General features: G+C 40.5%; 2 protein-coding genes across 6 annotated transcripts; one reads left to right on the plus strand and one right to left on the minus strand.

The window, feature by feature from the left end:
• Positions 1 to 1,965: 1,965 nt before the first annotated feature.
• Positions 1,966 to 12,968, minus strand: troap (trophinin associated protein). Its single transcript, XM_082518698.1, has 14 exons — positions 12,890 to 12,968; positions 11,322 to 11,420; positions 10,776 to 11,013; positions 10,251 to 10,683; positions 9,948 to 10,066; positions 9,776 to 9,827; positions 9,323 to 9,468; positions 9,162 to 9,216; positions 8,969 to 9,057; positions 8,802 to 8,873; positions 6,266 to 6,361; positions 5,862 to 6,165; positions 5,339 to 5,541; positions 1,966 to 2,375 (listed from the first exon to the last, which is right to left on the minus strand). Exons 2-14 carry the CDS (start codon positions 11,381 to 11,383, stop codon positions 2,313 to 2,315), a joined length of 1,932 nt encoding a protein of 643 aa, XP_082374824.1. The 5' UTR covers positions 11,384 to 11,420; positions 12,890 to 12,968; the 3' UTR covers positions 1,966 to 2,312.
• Positions 12,098 to 23,304, plus strand: LOC309697064 (differentially expressed in FDCP 6 homolog). 5 transcript variants are annotated; one of them, XM_082518700.1, is made up of 12 exons: positions 12,098 to 12,204; positions 13,670 to 13,913; positions 15,570 to 15,710; positions 15,825 to 16,010; positions 16,818 to 17,045; positions 17,138 to 17,284; positions 19,986 to 20,094; positions 20,186 to 20,484; positions 20,570 to 20,736; positions 21,045 to 21,243; positions 22,077 to 22,167; positions 22,506 to 23,304. In XM_082518700.1, exons 2-12 carry the CDS (start codon positions 13,818 to 13,820, stop codon positions 22,694 to 22,696), a joined length of 1,854 nt encoding a protein of 617 aa, XP_082374826.1. In that variant the 5' UTR covers positions 12,098 to 12,204; positions 13,670 to 13,817; the 3' UTR covers positions 22,697 to 23,304. The 5 variants fall into 5 exon arrangements, with proteins under 5 accessions (XP_082374826.1, XP_082374829.1, XP_082374828.1 ...); XM_082518703.1 differs by having other exon boundaries at positions 12,190 to 12,204; positions 13,673 to 13,913; XM_082518702.1 differs by lacking the exon at positions 12,098 to 12,204 and adding an exon at positions 12,359 to 12,426 and having other exon boundaries at positions 13,673 to 13,913.
• The last annotated feature ends 1,664 nt before the right edge of the window (positions 23,305 to 24,968 follow it).

Here is a 24,968-nt window from a genome sequence, read left to right on the forward strand (position 1 = left end):
GTACGCATGAATAAATATTTAATAATATTTGAATGAAATGAAATGAAACTAGCAGAGAACAGACCTACTTATTTGTCTTTTTAAAACATATATCATGTATCTGGCAAGATGTTTAAGAATAAAAGGTCCATTAATGTGTAATGATTTGGAAAGGACATAAACACTGGACTAATTATGAAAAAGGCATTAAAAAATATGGTACACCAGTATATCAAATAATATTGTTTCATCAACAGAATGTTCTGTAGATTTCTCTGTAAAGCATTATACATTTACACATAATTCTCACAGCTAGAGTTTAGAATTAAGCTGGATCGATATTAAAAACATTAATTCTGGAGTAATGGAAAATATTGGAGCACTTTAATAAATAAGCTTTACCTCAACAAATCAACAAGATATTTAAAAATGATCCCACTACACTCTTACCCCAAAAAATCTTGTGTATTTGGTGAAACAGGAACAGTATTTCCCAATGTTACTTACAGTTTGGGCTGCTTTCCTCTGCCTTTGCTGTTGGTAATTTCATTTCAAATGCAAAGAGTCCACACCACCTATTCAACTGACTGTGACACTGCATTGACTCATTATCAGGGCTCTTTCTGTCTTGACTGTACTGGCTAACCAATCACATGCTCTGAAAGTTAAAGTAATTTCGTAAGCCTAAAATAATTAAATAGTGAAATAAATCAATTGTTCTTTTTAGGAAAAATGAATTTATATGTTATGCAATAATGACAAATTTCATCATTTATTGTTATTATTATAATTCTGTATTTAATAAATAATTTATGGCTTTCACATTACACACATTTAATGGCATATATAAGAAATTAATTATGTTTTTAATACATTATTTATTTATTTAACATTTAAATAAATAAATTATTTAATAATTATTTAATCGTGTATTTATTTATTTAATTTTGGCACTTGCGGTGCCCTACAAATTAGGTCTGTATGAACCTGTATTTGTGCTTTAGGCATTTATCAGAAGAGCTGAAAGTCACCAAGGAAACTGGCAAGTAATGAATCAATCAAGACTTATTCATGATCAATAAAAGATTGGACTAATTAAATTTAAGTTAATGTGTGCTGGGTGGTTTCAGCTTTAACTCTGGCAGTGTTCAGTGGTGTGAGAGTAAAGTGGGGAAAAGTAAAAAAACAAAACAACTTTAAGTAGATTTTTCTTTGCATAATTTACACAAGGTACATATAACCTCCATAATGTTTCTCCTGTTGCTCCTGTGCAGGTTAGGTCTGCAGTCTAGTTCAGCATGAGATGTACCTCCATGAAAACCGCTTTTAATCTTGATGTTACCTCACTAAGCACCAAATCTTGCTTCATGCAAACCTCTGGACGGGGATGAAATCAGCCCATGGGAGCAGAGGTGATTCAGCAGCTGGCTACATTTCTCATATATTACTCCATAACTCCTAACAGGACACCTCATCACATGACTGAACAGGATGCTTTGCATGTTTCAAGAAAAATGGTTGACCTTTATATCTGGCCAAGAAACAAAGTGCAGAATGCAAGACGGTATGAGATTTTGCATCACTGAAGTGTCGTTTCCATATCTCAGTGCTACATGTGAGTGGGGCAATGATGATTTCAGCAGCTCTCTTATTCACAGGAGCACAGCAGGTAGCTCCGGATGTGTGATTTGGGAGACTTTTACATTCTACCTGACACAACTTCAAAGGGATTTGTGTCTCCTCCCGGGACCAAACTAAGGATCTTTGCGGCATTAAACGAATGTGCAAACCTGTCAATCTTAACCAAACTTAAAGCATCATCTTCACAAACATGAAATAACTGAAGGTAAAGACATGAAACAAATATTTGTCTGACACTATTCAAAGTTCGTTTTTATCATGGGGTCAAATCCTGAAATTACTTCCCAAATCAACAAATCTTAAATTGTGTATGTGCTTAAAACAAACAAACAAACCACACATGGCCAGACAGTAACAACTATTTATTATAAACACTGTACATCACAGAGATCCTAACCATTGATCCACATGTACACTACAGCCAACAGCACTGATCTCTTCATTGACCTTTTAAAAAAATATTTTTTTCAACACATACATTGGACCTAGGTCCCAAAAAGATAACTTTTAATCTACTTTATTAAAAACATACAAGTGTCTGTAGTTATGAAAGAAAAACAGTATAATTTAGATATACCCTTTTTCTTTTTGGAGCAGCCATTGACCTGGCGGCGTCAGTGTTCGACAAATATTTGTAAAGTGAAGTCAGCGGCGTTTCACAGTGAAAGCAAACACTGCAGCTGTGGTGCAAGTCAACTGTCCTGCAGCGGAGAAGGCGGACCAGACGAGAGATCGGAGCCAATTGGGACAAATCTCTGAAAAACAAAATCAAGACAAATATTTATTCTGACTGTGTTGTGCACATCAAACACATCCGACCACAGAGAATATTTAAGCTGCTGTCCTGATGTCCGAGTGTTCTGTGCAGCACTCGGATCACACAGAGTCTTATTGTGGTCAGTGTTAAGTGCTTTAAATCTTACATCAGCTACAGAAGGAAAAAACAACAACAGACAAATAGAACTGAAATTAGTAGCACAAACTGACTAAAAGGTTCAATTCGTGCTATAGAAAATTACACCTTATTCCATTTACACAGCATACTTTATACACCTTTAAAGCAAAACCAAACAAAATAAAAATAAAGCAAATGTCGACAGTTTAATATTTATTTACCTCGTCTTGCTGTGTCCGTACTGCAGACGTACACCTGTAAATCGTCCTGAACTGTATTTTTTTCAAATATGGTTTAAACAACCCGTGAATACAGTTTGGAGGTAGATCATTTTGTACATCACGTGTGCAGGGTGAGAAAGTGTGAATTAATGTAGTTTAATAAATAAATAGTAATGTGTAATTGGTGAATAATAACCTTAATCCATTTATAATTCTTATAGCTTTCTTCTGAAGCTTATAAATTGGACTCGTATTTGTTTCTACACAAGTTTCTATGAGGGAACAACAAAGTAGGTGCTCTCCATTTCTCAAGAAAACTCAACATTTTAAGGAACATATTAGCTTATTATTAAATTTGACAGCACCGAGGGTTCGAAGATCGCAGGCATCCAATAACAGATTTTCAGCCTCGATTTCTCTGGGTTCATTGAATCCTTTAATGATATTAAGTTCTGTACATGATGAGATATTCAAAGTCTTCATCATTTTATGCTGATGAACATTTTTCTGAATTTGTTCCATAATTTGTCGATGCAGTTTGAACTTCTGCCTCTCTGAGATGTTATTTTTAAACCCAATCAAGTCATTGACCTGTTGCACATTAACCTAAACGTCTGTTTCTTTTAAACACCACTAACTTTTCCAGCCTTTTGTTGCCTCGTCACAACTTTTAGGACGTTTTGCTGCCTTCAAATTCAAAATGAGCAAAGATTTTTCTTAAAAAGAGACATTATCTCAATTTAAATGTTTGACATCGCCTGTGCTTGGAAACCAGTGCATTTTGTTGTTATTTACATTTTATACAGCGTGCCAATTTTTTGGGAATTGGGGTTTTATAATGATGTGTAAAACCACAGAGGACACATGCTCATCAGATTACCTGATTTTAGTGTCTGTAATTAGCTCGCATATCTTAGACACGTCATTACAGATCAAACGACAGATGATGAAGATGTTTACGGGAAAATGATACAAATGCACAAGCAAACATCTTCTTACGCCACTCTTCATGTGGAAACTAATGGTAATAATGATACCATCTTTAATATGGACGCACTGGTACAGCTGTCTGTTTGTGAGAAAATAATGACGTGTTTAATGTACCTTTGTTTTTTCCTGGACCACTGAGTGTGAAATAAAGATGGATTGATCTTCTTTAAGATATCTTGAGCTTCATACACTGCTGCAACAGTTATTTGTACACCGAGGGTGAAATCTCCAACTGATTTGTGCATAATTATCACACCCAATAATCAAACTGCCAAATATTATATATTTCTATAACTGATCATTAACATTGCTTTAAAACTTTTATTCATGTTCCGGATGGTCTTCATTTGAGCTTTTCTGTGCCACCACATTTCCAAAACATGCGCGCTGTCGGTCTATTAAACTGACTGTTAAGCTGAAATGTTCACATAAATGATCAGAGAACAGCATCCAACCAAGAATGCACTGAAATAAAGCGTAGTGACTCTTTGATGATACTTAAAAATGCGTTGATTCTATGCTATAAACAAAAGAAGAGGTGGTGAATGTTGTTTACAGGCAAACACCAAAACCTGTTTAGTGGCATGCAGTGTGGATCAGTGTGAGACTACAGCATCTGCACTGTGTGAACAGATGAAAACAAAACGTGTCTCCTTTCAGAATTTTCTTCCAGATTATGGCTTCTCTGAGTTTTTATGATAATCAGTAGTTTGGAGAGCCAACGTGCGACTGAAAGCGCCTTTTCTTTTGTGTTTATAGTGTGTCTGTTCAGAGGGCGATCGTTTACTTTGGTCTTTCTGTTTATTTAACTTTTTCAGTCAATTCAGAAGGTGACTTTGTGCCTCTGTGAGAACATCCACTTATCTGTGTAGATGCTAGAGCTGCAAGGCCACGTGTCCTCCACAGAGAACAACTACTCCTCTGTGGCGTCTGTGTTTCCTTTCCACTCTTATACAGCACCAATGCACAACAACAAGTCGCCTCGAGGCGCTTTATATACTGAGATAGTGAGGTAAAGAGCCTGCAGACAACCCTAACAATAAGATGATCCCCTATGACACCTTCAGATCCCTGCTGCAACATCACCTGTGTTGTGCAGGGTCTATTTCTTTTATGTTTGTACCATCATGGTTTCCCTTTTCTTGGCTTTTCAAAATGGAATAATTTGAATAAAAGTCACAATTAATCAAAAATCTGAACCTGTGTTGTTCTGCCAACTATCATTTTCTCTAGAAGCACACTCTGAACTGAATACTTCCATCCATCCACTCAACCTTGATCCAGTTCAGGGTTGCACTTTTGCTCTAGTCCAGCTGTCATAGAGCAAAACATGAGGTCCACCCTGGACAGGTGACCAGTCCATCACAGAGCTGACATGGATAGAGAAACACACACACTCACTATCACACCTACGGCCAGTTTAAAGTTGCCACTTAACCTAACACACACGTCTTTAGACTGTGGGAGAAAGCCAGAGAACCTGGAGAGAACCCACTCAGGCAGAGCGACAGCATGCTGGTATTTTCAATTCAATAAAAAAAAAAGAAGAAAAGAAACCATAAAGCAGTGATATAAAGTTTGTTACACTGCAGATTGTCAGAGCTACACTTACAGTGGACTCTTCGAAGTGCAAAATGGAGGCCAGAGGATTTCCACAGGAAGGTCGAAGGGGAGCAAACCCAGGGGGAGCCCCGACAGACGCTGATGTGTAGGTGGCCACCTCCTCGTCCAAACGCAGCTCCTCCAGGGGAGGAAAACGCTTGCGCAACATCAACACTGCAGAACTCACAGAGCAAGTCTTCTGACCAACGAGATCTGCGACAGGAAAAAAAAAAAAAATCTGCAGCCTTCGTAAAAATTAATTAAAGAATCTAATTATTTAATAGCAGGAAAATTGTGTCAATTTTTGTCACTTTTAAAATCAAATATTGTGGTTCTTTTTCTCCTGGCACTCACTTTTAGTCTACACTTTAATAAATGTCACAACAGGCACACAACATTGTTAACCCTTTCCCCCATAAAGACGACACTTGTGGTTTTCACACCACGAAACCACTCGGTTCAGAAAACAGCTTCAATGGTTACTCCGAGTCAGCTTTTAAGAGGTTAAGGGGAGTGTGATCGATCAGAGTTACCTCTGTGCGGGCGCTGAACAGCAGGGGTGATCTTACAGCTCGGTTCTGGCACAGCCGGCACCTCGCCGTGCACTGGCGGCCCCTTTCTCTCTTCTGGTGAAACTGGAGCGCGCTGGTCCTGCAGAGCGGAGTCCCCCAGCTTCTCTAAACGCGGCACTCTGAACAACTTTTTGCCAGTCGAGAAAAAGATAACAGACTCTCTGTGCTGGGCCTGCAAGAACATCTGTTCTCCCACTAACTTCTCCTCATCATCATCATCGTTGCTCCTGCTCTTCTCCTCCTCTTTGTCACAGTGAGATTTACTCTGGAGACATGAATAGAAAACAAAAATACACTGATTGTTAAGCTACTACATTAATCAGAAGAACTTAATTTAATGTGGATCGGTCGCTTCAAATTCTCACAGCTGAGGCTTGAACTGGTCGCTGCTCGCAATCTTTTTCTGTCACATTTGCGCTCTGCTCTTCTTCTTCTTCATCAAACAGTCTCTGGACCACCTCCTGCGAAAGGTTAAAGGAACTGTAACTGACACAAAATAAAATGTGCATTTGTCCCCAAAATATATTGTAGTTACAGGATTTTTTTAAAGTAATAATTTTTAAAATTATTATTATTATCTTTAAATCTATAGCGCATCTGTCATTATTCCATGTTAAAAAAAAAAACTGTTAGAAATTACTCTTACAACTTACAACATGGTTACCCTGCAGGACCAAATCAGCCACCCTACCACAGAGCAGTGTGTGGAGTCTGCCACTCCAACCACAGAGGCTTCACACACTGACTCTGTAGGACTGAAGTCCTCTAAGGAGGCTGAATTTGAGCTCAAATGTAGGATTCAGCAAGAGCAGATTGAGATGCTCCAGAAACAGCTCCTAGCAGCTCAAAATCAGCTTGAAGAGCAGGCCGTTAAACATAGGCAGGAGCAGGAGACACTCAACCTGGAAATCAGTGACCTGAAATCCCAGCTCTGCCCCAACAAGGCCCTTCATGATTTGAAGGTAGATTGAAAGAGCCCAAAGCTTCCTCACTTAAAATCCCACAGCAGCACAAAGAACAAAATTCCACTGCTGCAAATGAAATGCACAAACTAAATTGTCAGTGAACATTTGAACCCCTCTCGGTCGAGACAGAAGGCCACCCCTTCCTGAGCCCGGTTCTGTCAGAGGTTTCTCCCCATTAAGAGGGAGTTTTTCCTCTCCACTGTCGCCAAGTGCTTGCTCATAGGGGATTTGGGGGCTTTTTTTTTTTTTTTTTTTTTTAAAAACACCAACCACTGATAAGTTCACTGACATCAAATTTAAGACTCAGCAAATATGGAAAAGGATCATTCGTCATCAAGTGAGGAATCATCCATTTAAAACATGTTTGCTGAGGCATATTTAGTTGTACATAAATATGATTTCTGTCACACTAAGGCCAATCACAGACTAATTTGGACAATTGGTAAAAAAATAAATAAATAAATTAGAAAAATTTAAAAAAAGTAGTTGTGTCATTGTTTCATGTAGATTTCAAATAACATGCCATTTTATGTCAACATATTTCTGTTACATTTGTGGTGCTCGTGGTCTTATATTCTTATGATCCTGTTTATTTGATGAGTATATCCTTCTGCCTTGCTTCACATATTTACTGCTGCTTGGCTAGCTTTAGTCACGGTAGCATCAGCACGGGTAGAAACAGATACACATCAGAGACGTCACATGTAGCTTGTGTTTATGTTCAGAGTGACATCTGATTTAAAAGCAGGCAGCAAAGCACTGAGCAGCATATCAGTCAGCACAGAAAACAAGTGCCATAAATGTCATCTATTAGGCTGGAATAATTTGTTTCTAGTGGCTTCTATTGTAAGTGCTTTACATTTCAGCATGGCATCCTGTATGTGTCCTACACTGAGGACACTTGAAGCTGGTCATTTTCTTAGAATGGAGCTAAAGATAAAACCAAAACAAAACAAAACTTTCATAAGAAATCTTTATTCTGCAGTAAGGGACATTAAAAACCTAATAATGTTATCATTAAAAATATTAAAATGTGAAATAAGAGCAAAATGTATGTTTGATGGTGTCTTATTCTCAGCACTTTTTTCTAATTATTGTTCTCAGAGTTGAGATTTAATTCTTATATTTAACTCAATCAAGAAAGAAACAATTCAGTCTCTTTCCTTGTAATAAGTCAAATTTTCTTCATTTAAGCATAAATTTTAGACAGTTTTTTTCTAGTTAAAACTTTGTTATTGCTACAGAAGAATATTTATTTTACATTTACAATTTTTTTCCTGGGGACCCTGTGACACCCCTTGGAAGAGCCGTATGCTGTGGATCTCTTAAGATGTCACTGCTGGGTTTGTGAGGCCATGTTACTCCTAAATTTCTATCTTGTTCAAAGAGAAGATATAAAACAAAGTTCTAAGCTATTCGACCTTAGTGTTCTCCTTTTTTAAAAAGAATCAATAAAGAATTGAATCGTTAAACAGAATCGAAAATGGAATCGGAATCGTGAAAATCTTATCAATACCCATCCCTACCTGGATTTGTTCAACAGAGTTATACTAGAAGGTATAAAGAGATGCTTAGTGAGGCCTGTTCGCAATGAAGGATGTCTCGCTCCTTCCCCACCGCTCATCACTCCCAAAGTTGGGATACTGACATTGTAGCTTAATATTTTAAAACCAAAAAGCTTTTTTGGTTAAAACTTTTTATGTGTTCACTTAGATTAGTTCCTGATTCCCTTTTATGGTGACTAGTTAAACAATATTTACGTACTTAAGAACATCTTTTGGCACACACACACACACACACACACACACACACACACACACACACACACACACACACACACACACACACACACACACACACACACACACACACACACACACACACACACACACGAGTGGTATAAAATAATAGGTTAAGTCAGGGTTTCCCATCTCACCTCCTGTTGGGGCTGAAGGTTGGTTTTGCAACTCTTGAATCCAGGAGTGCCGTATGGCGACTGATGCCATTTCTGCAAACAGAAGCATTATGAGTTAACGCGGTGATTGTGCACAACACAACAGACTACCTGGACAGAGTGCCAACATACAATAAATACATACTGACCATAGCAGACAGGGGCTGATGTCTGGTGTTGCGGACTCTCTGTGGGGTCCATTTGTTCAGCGCCGTCTCTTTGAGTGCTGCTGATGCTGCTGCTCAGGAGAAAAAAGCCACGTCACATCAGATTAAAAGGACAACGAGATAAGAGTGCTTTGGGTTTTATAAAGATAACGAGTGGAGCAATGCTGCATCTTACTTGCTGGCACAGCAGTCGCTTCTGGACGATTTTTTCTAACCGGCACTCTCTGAGCCTGAAGACAGAAGAAATTATTTCAAAGGCAGCACTTAAAAAGCAAAAAAAAGCAATAACAACAATGTAACAAGTATGAGGAAGTACAGAAGTGAACACAAATTTACTGTGTAGATTGAAGTCGCCCTGCTTGGTGGACAGACTGAACTTCGGGGTGTTGTGCCCACGGGCCCTCCGGCTTTCACTCCCTCGTTCTGGAGGATGCTTTGCAGCGCAGCGGGGTCTGGAGAGAACTGCACAGACTTCACTGATCCTGTGAGAAAAGTACAGACAACAATCATTTAAATAATATGACGTGAGTGTAATACTGAACATTATGAACACCCAACTAACACTGCCTGATGTTTAGTTTGAATAAAATTGGCTTCCAGTTAATGAGACTCATAATTGTGGCATTTTTATTGGGGATTTTAAACAGGGCGAGAGAACACACACGTATAGTGAGATATATTTATATAGTATTTCAAAGGGACTGCTCGGCCATCTACTATAAAATAAGTCTTTTACAATGTTCACATGTATGTGCCAAGCACATGCTGTGTTCTCCATCTTACACTGACCTGCAGGGGCTCCAGCTTTCTGTCGGCTCGTCATGACGGACACTCGCTGGGGCTGCACACATGATCATTGGACACCTTTAAAAAAATGTTTACCTGCTGCAACTATAGGCATTAAAAACAAGCAAACAAAAAAAAGCATGATAAAGAATGCACCGCTGTGAATCCAACTCACCAAATAGTTGTACGGTTTGGACTGTGGAGTCGTAGGCGCCGGACCTGTGACGCCCACTCCTTCGTTCCGGAGGATGCTAAGCAAAGCCGCATGGTCAGGCTGGAAGTTCTCCCCCTTTTCTATAATGCAAAAGAAAAAAGCCCAAGAGAAACTCTCTTAATATCTTCATTTTCACTAAACAAAATAAATGGATTTCCATGGATTTAAAGGAGTGAGGGAAATACGGCCTGCAAGCTTTAAGTGATTATCCACAAAATATAGGTGGAAGTTTGTGCCTTAGATGCGATAAATAAACAAGCTTACCACCTTTTGAAGAATTGCACTGCGTGGTCCGACTAGCATATGCTGTTTTTGAATGGTCTTTTAGACTGAGCAGGTTCATGCTATTCAAATAGACCTCTGCACTGGGAGCAGACTGTGCAGAAGTAGCAGCACTATCAGGACGGGATGACATAGCGGTGGACAAAGATGAAGTCTGAAATGTGCTGGAAGGCCCAGTTGGTCCCGATAGGTGGGAAGCATCTTCTGTTGTCTTTCCGAGAGGCTTCCCTGCAGCTTTGGTTGAGTCCTTGTTGCCCTTTAAAGCGGTTGGATGTTTAGACGGTTTTGTGTTTGCATGAGTCCAAAGCTTTGGGACAGCCAGAGGTTGGTTTTCAGCAGCCGTTCTTGTGCTTTTGGGCTGTGACAGATTAAAAGGTACAGGCCGAGTGAGTGGCTTTTTCTTCGGCGCTTTTCGCTGCAGAAAAAGGAAAATGCTTATTAAACACATCAGACTAACCCGAGTAAATAAAAATATGGAAATCTACAGGATCAAAAGGAGATGCTTACAGCCAGAGGTTTCTCCTCCCACCTGCAGTGGGACTGACTGAAGTCCGAGGGAGTCTGAAGATGGAGGGACTTTGCAAGCACCGGAAGCCTGCTTATACCTGCTTGCAGAGGTGCCTTTTTACCAGTGGCTGAGCTTCCTGGATCTTTGTTCTCAATATCTTTGTTGGAAAGGTGAGATCCTGACATGGGTTTGGAAGGCTTTGGGTCTGCTACCTTTTTGTTTTGTTCATTCTTCATTCTGAAAAAAGAAAAACGGTCAGCTTTGTCACACAACCCAGCTCGAGGCTGGGAAATCACCAGAGGCAGCATGCAAAGGGGGAAAAAACTGATTCACGGACAAAGAAAACCAGACAAGATGGGAGGCAGATACAGGAGAGGAACAAGCTGCCTGACATTTTTAATACCAGTACTGATTTGATACCTGAGATTTAGAAAGGTATATTTTACTATGAGACAAACAAATAAACACGCTTCTGTAGACAGACCAAATAAGTCCCAGCTCTGAAATTCTATATCAGTAACTGCGGCTCAAATCATCAGTCTCACCTCATAAAGTCACTGCGGATTTTATTCTGACTCTGTTGACGAAGGATTGGAGAAGAGTCCATGATGAGGAGATAAAGCTGTGAGGAGCAACTGAAGCAACTAAAGACAGAAAGAAATTAAAGCTGAGCAACCAAAATACCAAACAGGCTTCTAACAAGGGTAGTATGGAGATGGGCAAAAGACACCAAGCATGCAATGAAAACAACAACAAAAAAGAAACACGAGACTTTAAAACGTTAACATGAGCTAATTTAAAGTTCTCAAACAATCTGTCTAATCGTAAAAGCGCATGCCTGTTAGTAACACAGTACAAACCATCGTGCTGACTTGTGAAAATTACCCCAGAGAAGCTAGCTTTACCCCGATCACAAGCCTGGCTACATACGGACCTTCTGTGTTCCTATAATTCAACAGAGTATCCGTTTCTTCCTTCCGATCATCCAGTAAAGTATTTCAGACCGGAACAGCTCCAAATGTTTTGGTTTATCGGGTGTTTTGTGCAGATTTAAAAACCACTAGCCCCGTCTATTCTCACCACAGTGGGCTGTCAACTTCCTGGACTCATATGAGTTTGTAAAAAGCGCGCTTTGCCATTGGTCGAAATAAGAATCCGTATCAGCCAATGGCCGCGTGCGCTTTAGTCAGGATAACGTCTTCGACCAATGAGAAATGGAGTTTCATAAACAACTCCATGGTAACGACGCGAAAGTTGTTTTACCACGTGACAGCGTGTCGCCGCGGCTTCCCCCTATGTGCAAAGTACAGACATTCAGAAAAACCTATAATAATAATAATAATAATAATAATAATAATAATAATAATAATAATAATACAATCTACATAAAGCGGAGCCATTTCAAGGATATAGACTTCCAGAGCTAAAGTAAGTGGAGTTTGATTTATTTGACAAATCATGAGGAATATTAGAAGAATTTTAGATTTTTTGTTATTTTTATTTTATTTTCAGATATTTTAATATAAACATTGTTTAAATCAATGGGATCACGTCAGTTACTGACGTAATGGTTTTGTTTTGTTGTTGTTTTTAATTTACATATTTGAATATTGATGTCAGAGGTTCTTAAATTCATTGGACAGCACTAAGGTAAAGTCAAGCTACCAAGCCATTCTGCATTTGTTAGTATTTTATATGCAAATATAAACAATATACGGTAAACTTAGCTAACAAGAAGTCTACATTTAACAGACAGCTGCTAAAGTAGCGATGAGACAAGCTAACTTAACATAAAGCTAATGCAGTGATCTTAGAGAAACAATTTGTGCTGCCCAAAAAATCTTTTAATCATCCCTGAAAATTCACCCTAAGGTTAGAGAAACTGCAAAAAAAAAAAAACCCTAAGAGCTGCATTTCAGACTCTGCAGGCCTAAGTCAGCATGTTAAAGATTAAAGTTCGTCACAGTACGATTAGAAAAAGACTGAACAAGTATGGCTTGTTTGGTAGGGGTGCCAGGCCTCTTCCCTCTCAAAAGAACATGGGAGCACAGCTTTGATTGCAAAATCATATCTGAACAAACCAGAAGATTTCTAGAACAGCGGGTAACATCACCAGTGGAGGGGTGATGATTTGGGCTTGTTTTGCAGATGCTCTGTGGCCTCAGGTAACAAAGTGGGTCCTCTACCAGTTGGAAGGTCAGTGGATCAATCCATGTGGCAAAGTACACTTGGGGGAAGGTACCCCGAGTTTCCACCAGTGTAATCCCAGTGTGAGCGTGCTGTGAATGTTAGAAAGCCTTTGGACATTGATACAAGTACTGTAACAACGTGTGTGATTGGGTGAATGAGACTTGTAGTAAAAAGTATTTTGAGTGCTCAACTGTACAGAAAGGTGCTATACACATGCAAGGCCAATTATCATTCACTGTCACTTAATTGGCTCTTTATGCCTTATTTATGTTCACACATCAGTGCAGGTATCACCCAAATAAGGAGGACCTTGAAAACAAACTGAAAGATTACTTCACAGAGAAATGAAAGTAAAAGCAGCACTGCCAGGAGCCCATCTAATTACTAACTTAAATAATAAACCTTTATAATGAATGGCAAATTACTTTCTGTCCAAGGTGCACAGGAAGGGGATGGAGATTTTCAGTAAATCAGTGATATAACTTTAGAACATTAAAAATATAAAACTGTAATAACAACACTTTTTGCACAGGCGCATAACTAAACCTAGCAAGACACTTGTAGATTTCTAGGCAATGCATAATGGAGTTTTTTCTTTTAAAATTTTCTAAGGATTAAAACGCTTCTGCCACTGCAGGGCAAGATCTGACGCTGCGGTAAACAGCGAGACCCTCCCTCTTCATCACTGACCACTGTAATCCAGCAGGTGCCGCTGCCAGCAGAACAGTAAAGCCCCATGCCTGCCTGAAAGCAGCAGCACAGCGTGGGTGTATGCCTGTCACCCGTGTCAACAGTAGAGGGAAGAAGAAGAGACGTAGAGGAGGAAACCAGAAAATAACGCTGCAGCAGACATGGACTTGCGGTCTGAGCTGCTTAAATCCATCTGGTATGGTTTCACAGCCCTGGATCTGGAGAAGAGCGGGAAAGTGTCCAAGTCTCAGCTGAAGGTGAGTGAGGGATCGTCTACCTGGAAGATGGAACTAGAGAAACTTTTTTTTTCCTGCCCGAGAACTTACTCATCTCTTACCGTTTACCCTCGTTTCCTACCTCGTTGCATTTTACATCATGCGGGTTGGTTGTGAAGGAGGTGAAAGCAATTTCAGCAACAAAGCAAATTAAATCTCAAGGTTTACTACTTTTACTATGTGTTTATGTGTCAGGAAATAATGGTGTGCAACGTCTGATACTACTTATCAGAAAACATCATCATCATTAACATTTCCTGTGTAAAACTCCGTTTTTTTCAGCCGTGTACTGCCCAACAAGGAACAAATTTGTTCCCCCTATTTTGAATAAAATGCTTTCAGCTGCTGAAAGAGGGCACAATATGCACCTCTGTCCGACGCGAGCACGAGAGTAACAGTTTGCTCTCAGTCTGTACATGAATGGGAGCCCTCATCTCCAAGCTGTGCTCACATTGGGCCTCCATGTACCAGCTTGTAGTGCAAAGGGACCCTCTGGCACAGCACCGGGCCAGAGAGCAGCCTGTTGAATAGAGTAGGTTCACAACATGAGGCCGAACACGTCAAAAAGGACATTGTCACAGGGAGAGCAGGGATAAAGTGGACACATGTTGGTGACCGTTGTCTCTTTCCACAGAGCCTAAACGAGGCTACTGTATGTTGCGTTGATCTCATTGTTATGTCACTCGGTCTCGCTGTGGCTCAGACTCCATTTCCAGCCACCTCCACGCTCCTGCGAATGTGCCGCCCGGCGCTCCTGGCTCTCAGCGAGTCAGCCTCATGACTGGGCTTATCCCCCCTCGTGCCTTCAGCCTTCTCTGAGGCGCCGCGCTGCTCAGAGGCACTCGCAGGCAAACACTTTGCATGCTTTGGCCTCAAAACTGACAGATGTTGTAGCGTTGGAGACTGGCGACAGGATGTGGTTATGGCTCAACACACAGAGAACCTAGCTGTCTGATAAAATGCACGATACCTCAAGATGTTGCATGGTTTCAGCTGAAGAAACAGAACAAGAAGGAAAAGCGTTTTTTAATCTAACTGTTTTTCACATGCTGTCAGTGATGCCACTGCTCACAAAGAGTAAAGTGTAACACTTGAAGTTTCTAATAGAACTTGGAGATGTTTTCCTGAGCTCGATTTTCATCTTTTTAAACTTTAAAACGGTCATATTGCTTTACTGATGTCGTTCCACTCTTAAACTAGTGCGTCTGAACAGTTTTCCAGGCAGCTTTCCTAGAAAATTAAAGCTTTTTGCTGACTCTGGTGACTCTTTTTTTCCATGTTTGAGCAAACACATTTTTTAAAATAGAAAAAACGATGCAGCAGAAATTTAAAAGTTCAGTTCCTCAAACACTTCCCTGGCCTTCATTCTCTGATTCAGCAGCCAGCTATATAAATATATTTATACATCATGTCACTTACCTTTTTTATTCTACAGAAAGTTTCATCCTTCCTAACTCATGACGTGTAATCTCTTTTTTTAGACACTTAATTATTAATTTGTAGGCGGATGCGGTTAGCAGCCTCACAGGACAACAAATAAAACAGTTTGCACAGTCCTGTGTTGGACAACGAGAACTGAAATGACTTTCTGCTTCAGTGTTTTTCTTTTTTAAACATCCTCATATTGTGATCCTTCAGGTATTGTCTCACAACCTGTGCACAGTCTTGTGTATTCCACATGACCCCGTGGCTTTGGAGGAGCACTTCAGGGATGACGATGATGGCCCAGTTTCCAGTCAGGGTTATATGCCTTACCTCAATAAATACATCCTGGATAAGGTGATTAAAAAAAACCCAAACAAGTGTGCTCAGTTTATTTCAGCATATTGCGAGCTCCATGTGTTTCATAATTCAGACAGCTTTTTTTAAACCCCTGGTCTTGTGTCTTTGTAGGTTGTGGAAGGTTCTTTTATTAAGGAAAACGTAGACGAGCTCTGCTGGACTCTTACTGCGAAGAAAAACTACCAGCCAGACCGAAGCAGCAGCACCATTTTACCAGACAAAGATGCTTTTCGTCTCTGGTGCCTTTTTAATTTTCTCTCTGAGGACAAGTACCCTTTGGTTATGGTTCCCGACGAGGTGGGTTTAACTCTTAACTCTTATCATTAGTACGATGCATTGTTTATCGTATTGAAAATGTAACCGAAAGAGAAAAAAAATCACAAGTGTGTGTGGCAAAAGAAACCCGTTTCCAAACTTAGACCCTAAGCTACTCTGTTGTTGAGTCTGAGATTGCACTCAGTAATCTCTGACCTAAAAATGCTGTTGGATCTTTTACAAACACCGAGTACACCAGCTGAAAGTTTGTTTCTTGCCACCATGGAACATGGTGCTCATGTCACGCAGCAGTGTGGGCTTGTTTCTCACTTGCAAAGTCTCATTTTGGTTTCCTGTCGTGTATTCTTCACAGCCGCTGCCAAGAGAAAGCCCCAATTTTTCAAGGGCAGGGTCGTTTCTGTCGCCCTCGGTTTAAGAAAGCATTATCCAGTTGTATTTTGGAGCGTGTTTCACACATCAGCCACTGTGCAAAGCACTCTGTGGTGTAGCCAGGGCTACTGTGAGGTTATACTGTTACTAGAGAAAGCCTTATTGGGAAATAGCAAAAGCTGCTTTCAGCTACACTATTAGATACAATTTTTGCAGTTGTGTTTTAAGCAGAAGGATTCAAACTACAAATAAAAGTGTAGTAACAAAGTAATATTAAAGCATTACTGTGAATTAGTCCTTAATAAGCAGGTGATGGTCACTAAAAATGGTAAATTCAGTTTTAAATACTCCTTAAAACTGCACACAAAGGTGATTGGTGTAATATATAGCTTGCTTGAGTGCAGCACAGCATGCAGGGACAGTCCAGCTGAGTTATTAATCCTGTCTCTTTCCATGCAGGTGGAGTACCTCCTCAAGAAAATATGTATGGCTATGAGTATTGAGTTCAACTGTGTCGAGTTAGAGGACTTCTTCTCTCAAGACTCAGTGCAGCAGAGTGGAATTACTGTTTGGACGTTTCTAGAGATGATGAACTCCGGGAAGGTAACCAGAGGAATTGATGCGAGCATCATCAGCATGGCTATAGAGGAAGTGTACAGGGAAATAGTTGGTGACGTCCTCAAAGAGGTAGGAAACTGATGTGCCTCCAGAATGCTGTTTTTGTTCCTCCCCGGTGAGATTTATTTCAGTGATCTGTGTGTCGGTTTGGCTGCGTTCAGGGCTATCTATGGAAAAAAGGCCAGCTGAGGAGAAACTGGAAGGAACGGTGGTTCACCTTAAAGCCGAGCAACCTGTCCTACTACACTGGAGAGGACCGCAAGGACTGCCAAGGCAATATAGCCCTGGATGAGAACTGCTGCGTGGAGGTAAACAGCTGGAGAGATAATCATCTGTGACAGCTAGAGAAACTCTTAATAACAAAATCTCCACAGCAGAAATACTCAAGCAGGCGTTTAAATGACATTCAGGCAGTGGTTCTCAGTGTAGGGCGGGGACTTCCCCAAGGTGCTACACTAAGGTTTTTTTGTAGTTTTATTTTTTATCACGCCCCTCATCTTTGATTTAACTTGTAACTTACTACAAAATTTGAAATCCTGTCCCTCCAAAGGTTAAACAAGACAAAAAAAGGGGAGCAAGTACAAAATCCAGCAAGACCCTGGAATCTGGTCAGATTAAATGTAATTCATACATTCAGTTTATACCTTTAATTTTATATAATTCAGTTTCTTTTAAGTCAAAATTATTGCTTCACGTTTACAAGAGCAAAGAATTTTTTTTGGAGTCTGAGAGAAAATGAGACCGCCCTCACAGTTAAATCAGCACAAGTCATGTCGACATTAATAAACATGCTATAAAGAGAAGAAATTTAAACGTGAAATGTTGCTGAATAATCCCACTTTTACTCGGTGGCTCATGATTTTCTTTTAAGATGCGGGATGAGCAAAGGTGACACCGAGCCTCTCTCAAATGACTAAACTACCTTTCATAAAAGGAAGTAAATAACTGCAAAATCCAAAATCTTTCTACTCCAGTGCTTTGACTTGTGTTGGCACTGCTTCATATTTTGGGTGTCATAATGAAACAAGGTAAGACTGAAAACTGAAGCTTGCCATGGGTCATATTAAAAACAAGATTTCCTCACAAATTTCGCAGAGCTCAAGGGAACTGAGGTGATTAGTGTGCTAGCCTCACTCCTAGCTGAAAGTGAAGCAGAAGTAAGAGTGCAGCGGTTGCTATTTAAGGTGTCTTGGTCACTTTTCGTGTGGACACAGCCTCAGTTATCATACTGCGTAATACACTTGCAAGAAGGAAATTGGAAACTGTTATTAGGTTCTCTGCATTTATTGCTCATAAAATGTGGTCTGAAATTCATCCCAGTTACAGTCAAAGATGACTAAAAGCGCAATGAGATCTATTCTTGTATCAGCTCTGAGTAATTAATCGCAGAGCAGTAAGTGAATTCCTGAGTGTAGTAACTTGTAGATCCCCCCCTTAGCAGTCACAACATCCATCACATGCTTCCTGTGGCTGTTCGTGAAATATTGCAACATTTCTGGGACGTCTTGATTGATCAGCCCTCTTCAGCTCATGCCACAGACCATTTGTTGACTGGTCGCATTCGGTGTCTGGACTTCCACGCGTGCAAGTCATTGTGGCGTTAATCATGGCGAAGTACGCATGCCGAACAGCCCCAAACTATGACTATGATGAGCGATACTCCACCTACCGTGCTTTGCAATTAGGAGGAGGTTTCATCGTGGGTGTGCAGTGCCCTTTCCCCCCCACATTGCATGAAAGTTCACGTTTGTCTCGGCAGTCCACACAGCGTCACCCCAGGTTTATTACAGAATACACAGGTGGTCCTCAAGAAACATGAGCTCGTCTTTACGATGGTTTTTGAGATTAGTTGGACTTGATGAGTACACAGTAAGAATCAGCTGTAAACAAAAGGTATTTCCTCATATGAGGACTAATGAGGGTTTATTTCACAGAATAATACAATAAAGCATGAAAAACTTTATTAAGCATGAATGAAGCCAAAACGTAATCATGACAAAGTCTCATTACGATGACTTGATTTGTTTTAGCACTTGTTTCTTTATAGAGTCCTTTAACTATTTCTTTCTTCTTCTTGATGAACCACGTTTGATTTGGCAAAAACTTGATGGCCTACCTGATACAGGGTCATTATCTTAAAATATTGATTTCCATTTTGGCCTTCTCTAATATTTAAGGTTATGGTACGGTTAAGGTTATCACCTGTGTAGATGATGTAGACCTCAGAGGGTTAACACTACTTCGGTTTTGTGTAAATGCTGCATTGGACACATTAACTAAGGAAATGAGAGTTGTGCAGGTGCTTTGCTGTTAGCTGCTCTTCTTACCTCTTTGAATACTCAGGTTTGTTCTCTTGTTGTGATCACCGCAGCACGCCAGGCCCCAGGGAACTAGCAACACTCCTAATATCCCTGCCTTGTATTTTATTGTGGACTGATTAAATACTGAGGCCTCTAGCAAAGCTGTTGTAACATTTTCTTGCTTCTCTTTATGCTTCTTATAAATCCCTAAGGAATTTACTGTGATCGAAGCATGGGTCACACCTTTAACTGGAACATCTTATTGCAAGAGGATTCTTTTAAGAAAAATCTCGAGCAAAAAGTTTTGCATATTGTTTCCAGCCTGGAACGTGACTGATGACTCATTGTGTTCATAAAAGACATTTAAAGTACAGCTCAGATTATGATCATTACAATGGTGACTTGGAATAAGTGTAGACCACAATATTGCAAAAATCCTGGCAATATAAATTCTTGCATGAATAACTAATTGAGTCACAAGTTCATCACTTCACCCAGCATGTGATACTTCAAAGGAAGCTGCTGAAATTGTGTTATATTGTAGGAAGCAGATGTTTTTTGAGCTTTCAGAGTTGTTAGAAAAATGTCCTTTTCCTGTAATTGATGTTTTTCTCCTTTATTTTTACAAAATAGACTCAAAAACTGCAAAACCATTCACAGTTAACTACTCAGTATTAAGAGATAAACTGGGTGTCCCTTTTTTGAACAGGTGCTGCCAGACCGAGATGGGAAGAGATGCATGTTTTGTCTTAAAACCCTCTCCAAGACGTATGAAATGAGTGCGTCAGACACCAAACAGCGACAGGAGTGGACTACAGGTTAAAAGAGACTCTCATTCATCAATTCACATCAATTTTTAAAAGCTTTAATTATTTATTTAGATGTTAAACATCAGTGTCTTCTTTGCAGCCATTCAAACGGCAATCAGGCTGCATGTGGAGGGGAAGAAATCCCTCCACAAAGATCTGAAGCTTAAGCGACGTGAACAGCGTGAGCTTCGGGAAAAAAGGCGACAGGCCAAGGAGGAGGAGCTGCAGAGGCTGCGGGCCTTGCAGGAGGAACGGGAGCGCAAGCTGGCGGAGCTGGAGCTCCTGAAGGAGGCGCAGAAGCAGGCTCAGGCCCTCCTGGAGCAGGATGAGCAGAGGAGGCGCCAGCAACACGAACAGCTTCAGCGTGCCCTGGAGATTCAGCTCCGTGAGGCTGAGGAGGTGAGCATGGAAACAAAGAATGAAAGATTTTAAAAGCATAAAGATGCAGATCGACTTTAACTTGCTTCTTTCTGTGTGTTACAAGGCCCGAGTCAGTATGCAGGCAGAGATGGCTTTGAAAGAGGAGGAAGCAGAGAGGCAGAGGAAGAGGATCCTGGAGTTGGAGGAGATGCAGAAACGTTTGGAGGAGGCGCTGCAGCAAGAGATTAAAGCCAGGCTTGATGAGGAGGCCTTCCGCTATGCTCAAGCAGGGTAAAGTTGTTTAAGCAGCTAGCCAGGTGTGCAGTGCAAAAAGCTTAGCGCAGGGTGGTGGAGGTTGTGTTGTGTACAAGCAGCATTTAATAAACTCTGTTGCTGAATTAGTTCACATTGCGTTATGTTCCTGAGGAAGTTGAGCTGCAAAGAGGAAGTTGTTTAACGCTGCAGCCACCTAGACCATTGTCATTGCACTCTCGATTTATCCCATCCCAGGTCCAAAGTACCTCGCTGATGAGCCCCCTGCATTTATCACAAATGATCTATTCAAAGTCTAACTTCTTTGCATTCTACATCATGCTCAGGTTGTTGGCTGAGGAGGAGGATAAAATGAAGGCTCTGATGAACCTGCAGGAGGAACAGGAGGAGTACATTGCGAAGACACAGAGGGAGAAGCAGGAGCTGAAGCAGGAAATGGAGGCCAAATCCCGGGCCCTGGAGGAGGCGCAGAGACAGCTGGAGGAGGTTCGAGCCAACCGGCACAGAGTTGACCAGGACGTTGTGGTAGGTAGAAACCCTGACACTGACCGTGTGACTCAGTTACAGCATGTTATCGAAGCTAATACCCCTCAGGCCTCAGGCCCCTAATACCACTGCAGACCCCCTGAACATGGAAAAAAATAAGTGAGCTTCTGCTGCTTGTCGTTTTTAAATAAATCACCACAGAATGTGTTGATGAGATCAGCGAGAGGCTGTCCTGTCGCAAGAGTCACTGACAATCTGACACCAAACCAATAAACAGAAGTTAAGTTCAAAATAGGCGCTTAAAACAACACACGAAAGCATCTCACGAGCTACAAAAAAAACAACCACCCACCCATCACAGTCCCTAGTCATCAGATAAAGTTAGATAACCAGGAAGTGCTGCAAGTATAACTTTGAAATTCATAATGATAAGACAGGATGCCAGATGGCAGAGACTTTAATGAGACTAAACAGACTGCCATCGTGATCAGTCCCTCAAAAGCACATCAGTTATGAACAGGATTCAAACAGGACACCATTTTTTTTCTCTTGTTGAGTGGTGGCTACTCTGTCTTTTTATTACTTTCATTATATTTGATTTTATTTGACAAAATCTGGCCTTGAGAGTGGCAGTAGTGAACCTTATCCTTATTGAGATGCAAAGTTTAACTTTTTAATAAATTGACCAGTTTTAGTGGTTAAAATACCAGCAGCACTTTGTTTATTTATCAGGTCACAGACAAAGAGCAAAAAGGAAGCGAGTTCACGTCTTAGTGGCTCTTCTGGGTACTTTTCAACAGATCGAGGTTTTTGGGAAGCGTTTGTCAGTTCACTTGTTTATCAGTAGCCGCTAAGCTCTTCTTCTCCGGCAGGCCGCCCAGAGGAAACTTCGGCAGGCGAGCACCAACGTCAAACACTGGAATGTCCAGATGAACAGACTGATGCGGCCGATCGGACCTGGCGGTATGTGTCCTTGCCTGCTCAGAGACATGACAGACATGCACCGTTTCAAGACCAGATTTTCAAATGTTTCTTGCTGCATTATACCAGCAGAGAAGTGTTAACCACTTCTAGCCCTGTTGTGTTGCAACCAGGACTGATGTGACCATTTGCTTAGCTCAGGGGCTGTGAAGTTTAGGTCAAAATAGGTGGTTCATATATTTCATTTTGAACTTCTGCAAATATACTTCCTTAAATTTGATACTATACTTTATTTTAACTGTGAATTCTGTTTTTATTTTTGGTTTTTGTTTCAGCCTAAGTCTGATTTCAATTGTCCGTTTTGTTGCTTTCATTTTCAGAGAAGAGACCATCGCTGGGAAGCTCCTTCACGAGCTTCCAGATCCCAACGCAGCGAGACCCCGGGCTGCGTCTCAGGAGTTCGGGATCGGGGGATCGGGAGGAGAGCAAAGAAAATGTTGACAGCAGAGCTGGATGTGATTTAGACAAACGTCACTCTCATGCATCTAATGGCGACATGGATATCCCCTAAATGATGAGTCATAGAGACTGCCTCGTCACAGGAAGGGCAAGAGATGGTTGTCATGTTTGTGAACAATATGAAAGCGGCGGGGATATAGCTGAATTTACCGTACTACCACGTCTACTAAATGCTGAAATATTACTGACCTCGTATCACAGACAGCAACAGTTTAAAAACATTTTAACGAGAGTGCGTTTTCCAATATCTCCCCTTCTCAAATAATCCTTTTCTGCCGCCTGTGTGAGGCCTGACGTGAACATAACTGATACCTCAGCGGAAAGAAAATGAGCGGTAAGAAAGATCCTGAAAGTATAAGGTTAGCTCTGGTGTTCAAAGAGAAAAGCCTACATGCACACAGGAAGCTCATTTTTGTGCAGCTCTGTAACTTAGACGGATACCAATGTTTCATTTCTATTGGTACAATTTTCGAGGTTGTGGGAGGTGGCTTAGGTTTTTTTGATCTAGAAACTTGGTTCAGTATTAAAGTTTACCACAATTTCACTCCTGATAAACAGGAAAGAGAAAGAAGAGGCGTGAAAGAAAAAAAAAAACTGTCATGACCTTCCTGTTTTTAATGTCATTTAACATTACTGTAAATAAAGAGAGTGAAGTTTGAAGCCGTACCTGCATCTTTACTGTGTTAAACTTAGTGCATTGTGCAATTCAAAGAAACTTTAAGGCAACTTTTTGTTTCAAATCTTAACCTGGTGCTTCACACAGTGGAAAAGCTAAATAAGAGTTTGCAAAACAAGTTGTAGTGACGCAGACGTGACAGAAATGCAAAAGACCACACGGTGTGGAAGTAAGAGTCGCAGACACTGCTGAAGTTGCACACTGCACATCCGCTTCGGTTTGAGTTGGAGTCTGCTTCACTTCTGAGGCCTTAAATGTGTCATCTCCGACTAATCTGACGCCTTCCGGGGACAAAACCTTCAGCTGGCTCACATGAGCAAACAGAGACATCCCCTGACAGGTAATGCAAACTGCATGCCAACTGCTGTATGTGCCAGTGTACTAATGCACAGTTTTAAGCAGAGGTGGCAACAAGTAGAAGCACAGATAGTAGTTTTGAAACATACTCCAGTAAAAGTACAGAAGTACTGTTTCCACTTCTTTACTCAAGTAAAAGTGGAAAAGTACTGGCTCTGAAATATTCTCAAAGTAAGAGAGTAAAAAGCAGCTCTTTGAAGAACATTTCTTCCACCTACTTTTGTGCAAATCTTACTGAACCCTGTGCTATATTAATGTAATAATTAAATAATATTAGTAGATAGGAAAACCAGCTTGATTTCTGTTAAAATTTTATTTCTAATAAAGGCTCGGCTTGAATCAGTTAAGAAGAACACAAGCAGAGAAAAAATGAGGCTGTGATCTGCTTACCTGTGCTGTTGCAGCTGCTCTGAGGTTTACTGCGCCTTGTGGATTTACACACCTGAATTTAGCTGATGTTTCATGAGTTGTCTTGGCTGATTTCCATCCTCTACTGACAGTACACTGTTTAATCTTCCAGTTTATCAAACACCACTGAGCTTGTGTGTTTGCTGTTGTTTGTTAATCGGATAGAAAAATTGCATTTGAAATTACCTGCCACTTAAAAAAAAAATTACTCGTTTTATGTTCGCTCCTTTTTTGCAGGGCCGGAAGTACCACAACCGCAACTTATGGACAGCCTCAGTCGTGTTGTGCCAAAAAATAAATAAATAACTAAAAATACCAGCCCAGTTTAACCTCCGACTTTGGCACACAGTTTTGCTTGTTTCCTCTCTTTTTGTGCCACATACCCTGGTGATTATTACACGAACAGGACTGCCTTTCATGTGTTACTGTTTAGACTCGGTTTGATGTTTAAAGGCCCACGCTGACAAAATAATAACTCTCTTCAAATGCCTTAAACCAAAAGTAACAAGTAGAAAGTACCGATAATGGTTTAAAAATGTAGGAAGTTAAAGTAAAATGTTGCCAAAAGGTTGCACAGTGAGAGCAATTGATGACTATTTTATGGGGGGGTTTTTTTTTTCAATTTTTGAATAATCACTCTAATATTTCCCTAATATTAGATTTGCCTGATAGTTGTTTATTTAAACAACAGTTAATTTAGAGATATCATCTATATAAAATCTCTCTTCACTGCAGTTTCTGGTGCAGCAGAGCAAAATCTAAGCTGTGTCTCTCATTTGGCATACAGTGCTAAATGGAAGCTTGTTTCTGCATAAAAGACTGCTTTGTTTTCTGTTTTTGCTTTTTTGGGCAAAATTTGGAGTTATTCCTTACATATTTTGTG

Source organism: Aulonocara stuartgranti, assembly GCF_965226115.1.
Source record: "Aulonocara stuartgranti genome assembly, chromosome: 20".
Lineage (NCBI taxonomy): Eukaryota > Metazoa > Chordata > Actinopteri > Cichliformes > Cichlidae > Aulonocara > Aulonocara stuartgranti.

Bases quoted from the DNA above. Each gene is read 5' to 3' on its own strand.
- troap (XM_082518698.1), bottom strand. From the start codon at position 11,383: ATGGACTCTTCTCCAATCCTTCGTCAACAGAGTCAGAATAAAATCCGC. The intron at 10,067-10,250 runs GTAAGCTTGTTT...TTTGCATTATAG, and splicing joins GTGCAATTCTTCAAAAGGTG to AAAAGGGGGAGAACTTCCAG. The intron at 2,376-5,338 runs GTAAGTGTAGCT...TTTGTTTTTCAG, and splicing joins TGCACTTCGAAGAGTCCACT to AGATTTGTCCCAATTGGCTC.
- LOC309697064 (XM_082518700.1), top strand. From the start codon at position 13,818: ATGGACTTGCGGTCTGAGCTGCTTAAATCCATCTGGTATGGTTTCACA. The intron at 17,285-19,985 runs GTAAACAGCTGG...TTTTTTGAACAG, and splicing joins ATGAGAACTGCTGCGTGGAG to GTGCTGCCAGACCGAGATGG. The intron at 20,095-20,185 runs GTTAAAAGAGAC...TCTTCTTTGCAG, and splicing joins GCGACAGGAGTGGACTACAG to CCATTCAAACGGCAATCAGG.